The sequence below is a fragment of the Alosa alosa genome, chromosome 17, assembly GCF_017589495.1.
Source record: "Alosa alosa isolate M-15738 ecotype Scorff River chromosome 17, AALO_Geno_1.1, whole genome shotgun sequence".
NCBI lineage: Eukaryota > Metazoa > Chordata > Actinopteri > Clupeiformes > Clupeidae > Alosa > Alosa alosa.
Window position 1 is genome coordinate 14,896,909 of NC_063205.1, and position 7,799 is coordinate 14,904,707.

General features: G+C 39.4%; 1 protein-coding gene across 2 annotated transcripts; it reads left to right on the forward strand.

Annotated features, from left to right (window-relative positions):
• Window positions 1-2,223: 2,223 nt before the first annotated feature.
• On the forward strand, window positions 2,224-7,148 carry LOC125310567. Of its 2 annotated transcripts, XM_048268109.1 has the most exons (6): window positions 2,224-3,105; window positions 3,322-3,640; window positions 4,332-4,478; window positions 5,043-5,189; window positions 5,305-5,422; window positions 5,854-7,148. In XM_048268109.1, the coding sequence occupies exons 2-6, from the start codon at window positions 3,443-3,445 to the stop codon at window positions 5,940-5,942; spliced, it is 699 nt and encodes a 232-aa protein (XP_048124066.1). In that variant the 5' UTR covers window positions 2,224-3,105; window positions 3,322-3,442; the 3' UTR covers window positions 5,943-7,148. The 2 variants fall into 2 exon arrangements, with proteins under 2 accessions (XP_048124066.1, XP_048124065.1); XM_048268108.1 differs by having other exon boundaries at window positions 2,224-3,640.
• Window positions 7,149-7,799: the final 651 nt, after the last annotated feature.

The following is a 7,799-nucleotide window of genomic DNA, read 5'->3' on the forward strand; positions in this document are numbered from 1 at the left end:
CCCATGTTAATAGCGTCAAACAGAATTTGTCAGAGATTCTTGTCAACCATTTTAGAGCCATAGTGCTAGCTGTATTTTGCTCTGTGTTTCATCTTGTCTAGACATAGACCAGGATCTTGAGTCTTTCCTAATAACAAGGAATGTTAGTGAGGACAACCTGCAGAGAATGAAAATGGACGAAGTATGTGTTGATAATTTCAGATCTTAACTGGAGTAATAACTTGTTGTCTACAGCATGTTGAATGCACACTGAAATTAGTAGGAGTTTGTATTAACCATGTCAAAAAATGTTACATTACAACTGTGCCTAGATTAATCTAGACCACCCAAATCTTCTACACTGCCTTTTCTGAAAATGATAGAGGCTAACACATTTTGTATGTCTGCGCGTGGTGAGTGTGGGTGCTAAACAATAACTTTGTTTGTTATTGCAGATTGACAGAGCTGTCTTAAATGTTATGACCGATGAAGAGTAGTGTTAATTTCGTCAGAAGAGACGAGAGGAAATATGTTCGTCAACGACCTTTTTTTTTCATGACTAAGACGAGATGATGACGAGACGGCAGTAATGTCCTGAAACACTGACTAAGACTATCTTAAGATGCATTATTGTTGACGAAAAAAGACGAGACTAAAATGTTTTGCATGAAATAAAAACTAAGATAAAATCTCTCTTCATTTTCGTCTACAAAATGAGAAGACAGAATATCTAGCTGTTACGTTTTCAAAATATTCCGAATGAGGAATACGCAACAGCTTTCCTGTAGGCTAGTCTACGTGCTGTTGCTGCAACCCTGTGGCTGCAACACGAAACTACATGGAACCAGAGAATGTCTAATAGGAAGAGAATTGGCACTGTCTGGTTACTTCCAGTTTCTGGACTGGTTGCAGTTCCTCCTCACATTCCACTTGAGGGCGCTACTTGAGGCGCAGTGCAGAATGCATGGAGGTCTATGGAGCTTTACCCCTCAATATCCACTTTTCTCTGGATATAATTTTTTTGAGTAGTAATTTGAATGTTGCATTAAGCTAGGAGAGGCAAAGAAAATACACACTGTTGATTGTTATATTTTTTTTGAAGTCACGTAAGTCTTCTAAAAGCCTTTCAAATATGTCAATGACGTCATTCATTAGCACAATGCTAGCTTGATATGGGCAACAACGACCCAACCTGTAAGAAATGAAAAGGACATAAGTACTCGTTCATTCAACTTTAGATCTAAAATCTATATTGAACCTGCATAAACTACAATAAAATCTCACGATTCTTCTCGACAAGCAGGTGAAAGAGATACATTTAGCCTTCTAGCTCCATAGACCCCCATTCAACCTGCACTGCACTGCCCTTGATCACCCCAGTGGAATTCTAATGGAACTGCAACCAATGTCGATACAATGAGGCTTAATAGGAAGTGCCAAGGCTCTCCGTAGACGGGCTCTGATGGAACAAGAACACTGGAGATTTCAAGCTAAGCTTTATGCCACAATGCTACATACCCAGAAGTTGAAGCTTCTCTCATACATATTAACATCCCCCAGAATGTCCATTCGAAAATGTTCATCATGTAATGTCAACTATTTACTAGTTAGACTGATGATGCAAAGTTTGCTAGTAAGCTAATATGGAAAGTTCGCTAGCAAGTTAGCTATGGCTAAGATGGAGAGTCTGGGGAATGTGTTGTGTTTGGGCGCATATCGCCATCTAGCGAGGCGGAGTAAAACATTAATACTTTGGCCAACGACAGTGTTTCTCAAACTTTTTCAGTTTCAGGACCACTTAACTAACCCTAGCTAAAAAAAAAGATTAGACCTACTTCAACAGTAGCCTATAATTAGTCTACACAATAGGCCTACTCACTGAACCACCTTGCTTATTGTCTTTGCTCAGAGGATGCATATTGTATGATTTAAACTGGCATATCTCACATAGTGTTGCAGAACTGTTTGGATTTACAAACAAGTTGGTTCAATATTGCAAACAACTCATCTATATTATATTTTACCACGTCTGCTCGCGGATCACTTGGGATAGCTTGCGGACCACCAGTGATCCCCGGACCACACTTTGAGAAACACTGGTCTACAAATATGACCGTGGTCCAGTCAAATCTTTTACTGTCTATGGTCAAATCCCAGCCGAGCTATAACTGTAGCTCGACTTACCTGTGCATGTAAACATACTAACTGACAAAAAATCAGAATGAGTAATTATAACAGACGAGTAGCCCTGTGGACACAATATTGTTGGAAAATTGAGATGTGTGAAACACTATTTGACTCAAATGGTAATAATTTGTTATAAAAAAAAGACTAAAATGTGTTGACTAAATCTGACCAAGACTAAGATGCCTTTAGTTTTCTTTTGACTAAAACTAGACTAAAATGGTGAGACTTTTAGTCGACTAAAACTTGACTAACAAAAATGATATTTGAATGACTAAATATGACAAAGACTAAAAAGGACATTTCGACACAAGACTAAGACTAAATTAAAAATAGGTGACAAAATTAACACTAAAAGAGATGGCCAAATACATCCCCTCTTATGGCAGCCGCCTGGCGGTCCTGTCATTTTGTTGCATAAAGGAAACTGATGGGCCTACAACCACATGCATTCAAAGGCTCCGTCAAAAGATTGCAGAGGGAAGGATTTGTAAAAGAAAAGGATCTGCTGCCAAATCTTCCTCCGAGCCAAAGGATGACCTGATGGCAAGACACAAGAACACAAATGCCATAAGAAGCAAACGGAGGATTGGTAGGAAGTAGGTTGGCTACATTATCAGAATCATAGCTTTCATCAAGTGAGGTCTAAGAATGGTGGAGGAACAAGGCATCTGGTGCTGGAGAAAAGTATCTCAGTGAAACAGATGATGGTGATGGCAAAGAATCTGTTCTTCCTAGAGGGCAAGTCACATAAAGGACCTATTGAGGACTTTACATATGAGATATGTGATTTCAAGAAACAGCCTGTGGCCACAACTAGTACTATCGCAGACCTTTTACGAGCAGTCAAAGCTGAAAAGGGTTAGACTTTACCTGTGTACAAGACCATTTGTACATTCAATCACAGAGTCTGACACTTCAGACACTGAGAACCATGAACAGGTATGTATTAATAAATCAGTTTTTTTTAATGATTTATGTTAATCAGCCGTTTGTAAACATTTCGGACACAAAGAAGTAATGTGTACTGTGATACTTCTTTAGATTTCTTAGCAATGGGAAATATTCATGCAGCCTTTATTAGAATATTGTATCACATTGTGGTAATGGTAATATAAACCAAAACTAGAAACTAAACCAAAGTTGCGGTCATTTCAGGTCAAAGGTCCAAGTCCTATGCATGATCCTGAGGCAGATAAAGAAGATGAAGCTGAAAGCTCTCCACAGTCCTCCACACCAGATGTAGGCCTACGTTTCTCAAGTCCAGTGCAACTTCATCATGATGCAAGTCCAGTCCATTCCATTGCTGACACAGAAGGACTACCAGCCCTCCTACCAGGTCCATAACATTTCCTACAGCTTTGAAGTCCCTGCAATGTTACTGGACCCCAATGAAAATGAAGTTTTCGTCTTGCAAAGTCAATGGAGAGGACAAGAGATTTCCAATGATGCTGATGAAACGCTTCCAGTCATGCGGGTAAGTTCTGAGCTGTTTTAGTGGCACTTTTCCATACAAAGTACCTACTGTACTCTACTCAGTACCAGGTCATTAGCATTTCCATTGCAAACTGACATGGCCCATACCGTGGTCCGTTTTGTATTGATTTCACGTCGGTTCTCTTCAATTCTGTCTCTGTCTCTGTCGTCCAGATGTTTGTGTCGTTTCGCTTCTTTGCTTCCTCTGTGTTGTTTTCTTTTCTTTTTCTTTTCTTAACTGGTGAAGACAACTCGGCCTTCATCCAAGAATCGAAATCTGGATAATCTCCAAGAATATTAAAACTAATATTAAACTCATCCATTGTGCCGAATGTTTTGGAAGTTTGTCTGTTACAAAGTATCTGCAGGTCAACTCGCGTAGCTTAGCAACGGAGTATTATAAAGTGATAAGTGGCCGGACTACTTGCGCAGTAATATGAAAGACGTGAAATAGAAGCACAAAGCCCATTTTCCTTGACAGCGGTCTGTTATACTTAGCAACGGTCTTTTATTCAGAATTAGCAGACCGCCGAATGTTGGGAAGGCCCATTCCAGTGAATGGATCATTCTGCAGCATTATGAAGAGGCGTGTAATAATGACTAGTAAGCTGTTAGATGTTAGATTAGATCTAGTAAGATGTATGTGGTTCAGTAATTAACCTTTCCAACTTATAAAAATGTTTCTCTTGTAGGAGATTGCAATGATGTCAAATACTCAGCCACACTCAACTGATCAGAGCAACACACAACCAAGTTTGGATGATCCACAGCCAAACCCAAGGATTGACCAGGACATACACAGATTAGGCAACTCTCAACAGACACCCGTACCCTTACTGGTAAGTCTGGAGTGTAATTCTTACTTTGAGTCATCAAAATGGAAAAGTGTATTCATTCAGTTATTTATTCCAGACACCAGTACCAGGGTCCATATCTCATAAAATGTAAATACAGAATAAATAGATAATAAAAGAAACATAACAAGACAAGACATCACAACATCCTGAAAATGTGTTCACTTACCTAAATCCACTTGGTTTACTGTACCTGTTACTTAAAAAAAAATAAGAAAAGAGAGAAATGTAATCACTTACCTGTTACCTAAAAATGTGTTCACTTACCTAAATCCACCTGGTTTACTGTACCTGTTACTTGAAAAAATGAGTTCACCTACCTGAGTATACTTACCTGTGACCTGAGTCTTAGAAGAAAGTTACACTTCACACGGATGCTCATTTAATGGAGGTGAGAGAGGTTAAGCAAGGTTCTGTCTGGCAGACTATGCCTGAAATGAAAGTAGGTTTACACTTTAAGCAGTTGTTGTAAGCCAGCACTATTGTTTTGTTATGTAGTTAAGTACCGGTAATTAATTTTTCTGTGTTATGAAAATGTTCCTCTTGTAGGAGATTGCGATGATGTCAAATACTCAGCCACGCTCAGCTGATCAGAGCAACACACAACCAAGTTTGGATGACCCACAGCCAAACCCAAGGATTGACCAGGACATGCACAGATTAGGCAACTCTCAACAGACACCTGTACCCTTATTGGTAAGTCTGGAGTGTAATTCTTACTCATCAAAGTCATCAAAATGGGAAAGTATATTGTTTTGTTATGTAGTTAAGTAATTAATATTTCTGTGTTATGAAAATGTTCCTTTTGCAGGAGAGTGCAGCAATTTCAAACATTCAACCACCCACCGCTGATGAAGGCAACCAGGTGTTGCATGGGTTCGGGAATGCTCAATTCACTCCAGAGATTATTCATCCACCATCGATACCAGGTGAACAACAGCTTGACCCCCTTGTATTTGGCTATATGTACATTGCCCCTCACAATTATTAACTCCCCTGGCAAAGTTTACCAAAAACACACATGCAACAAAACTAGGAAACTTTAAATCATTCACTAGGAGTCAACCTTGAATTTGCTTCCCTTTGTGTTTGTATTATTCTGGATTATCATTTGACAATATTCATAAAAGTTTATTTGTAAAGTTCCACTTCACGGTCCACTCCCAGGGTGCCAATAGCTGTATGTGCTGTGCAAAAGGGTAGCTTAAATAAAAGGTTGGTGGTTGCTATGTGCATGTGGGTGGGGTGTGTGTGTGTGTGTGTGTGTCATCTTTTGAGACGTAATGAGTGTGGACAATAAAGATTATCTCTCTTTATCTCTCTCTCTCCCCTCTATCCACATCACTATCCATCTATCTAGATGTTCCAGATACACTGGATGGGCAAACAACAGATGAACCAATTACACTAACTATTAGAAGAGGACATTGTCTCAGTGATCTGATCTAAGCCTTCAAAAACCCAGATATTTTAAATATGGATGTCTCCATCAAGATGCGCCTTCCAAATGGAGCACTGGAGGAAGGAGAGGGTAGTGGTGTTACAAGAGATTGCCTAACAGAGTTTTGGACAGATTTTTATGAGAGGTGCACCTTGGGAGGGGACGTTAAAGTCCCATTTATTAGGCACGATTACCAGTTTGAGGAATGGCAGGCAGTTGCCAGAATTTTAGTAGTCGATTGGAGGTTTGCACGCTACTTTCCAGTTAAACTGGCACCTCCATTTCTTGAAATGGCTTTATATGGTACAAACACCAGCAGCTTGAAGGACTCGTTCTTACAGTATGTCTCAGATAACGAAAGACAAGTTCTTCTTAAGGCTTTGGAAGATTTTAACTCTGGAGAAGGATGATCTATTTGATGCTCTTGAGACACATGATTGCCTGCAAATGCCAAATGAAGAGAATCTCATACCACTGCTGTCACAATTGGGACACAAGGCTCTCCTTCAGGCACCATTGTTTATCATAGAGAGTTGGCGTCCGATTTTGCAACACTTTGCAACATCTATGCCACCTGATGTTCTGCATGGTGTTTTATGTCAGAAAATACCTACTGCCAAAGCTGTGAAGGAGCTTCTGATTTTCCCGCACAATATGTCTCTACAAACAACAGTTGCCCGATACCTGAAGAGATACATAGGAGATATGGATACGCACAACCTTTAGCTTTTCCTCCGCTTCTGCACTGGATCCAATTTGATTGGAAAAAAAAATCACTGTTGAGTTCATTGAGACCTCAGAATTTCAAAGACGACCACAATCCCACACATGTGGCTGCATTTTAAAACTACCTGTAGGTTACCACAACTTTCCAGAGCTGCGCTGTGATTTTAATAACATACTTGCCAGCTCTGTTTGGGTAATGGATTACATCTAGGTATGATTTGATAAATTGTGTTTTGTTAATAGGTTATATCCTGTATTTTTTACATTTTCTAGAGACTAATGTAAGCTTACCATACAGTTTGTTAATGACAGGGAATTGTGTGCTTGTTGGTTTGTTTTTTTTCCACTGAGGAATGTCATACTGTTCAGAAAATATTATTTCCTGTTTCTGCATTGCGTGATGACTCTTGCATTAAGGCTCATGCATTAAGATGTTAATGAATTAACTCCCAACAGTAATCAGTTCAATAAACTGGGAACATTTTTCACTTTTGCTGCAGTATGCACATTCATTCTGTATTCCTTCATAGATGTACAGTAGAGGGCTGTCATGGATTTGTATAGTAAAATCAAATTGTGCATTGCAACAAAGGTTGTTGAAAAAACAAATGACAAATGTTATGCCAAGACATACATTTTAATTCCAGGCAATATTTTGTATGTATTGTAGGGGAGCACTGCTTTATCAACACACCTTTTCAAGCACTACAATGTTCCAAATTATGGTTTTGGAAAAAAAAAAAAAAACACAAAGATGTAAACGTAATGTAAATGTAAAATAATTTTAGAAAAAATGAAGTACAGCATACCTCCTGATTGCATGACAACATGCATGCAGCTCTGCAAATGCAGAAACTGCAGTCCAGTTTATCCTGCAGAGGTGGAAAAATAGATCAAACTAATTTTAAGCAACTGAATATTTTCCAAACTTCCTCAGACCACTGTCTGTAGGCTACTCTAGCCATTTCAAAGGTAACGTACATACATATATGACAAGTTGAAACCCCAACTAAGTATGGATCATGGAGACCCGCAACGGTAACAAAACATGCACACACACACAGAAGCTACCTCGTACAGACAGGAGACGGACAGACTCTGCGGCGAAACCGCTGGCACCTCCGTGACAGCAGAGACGC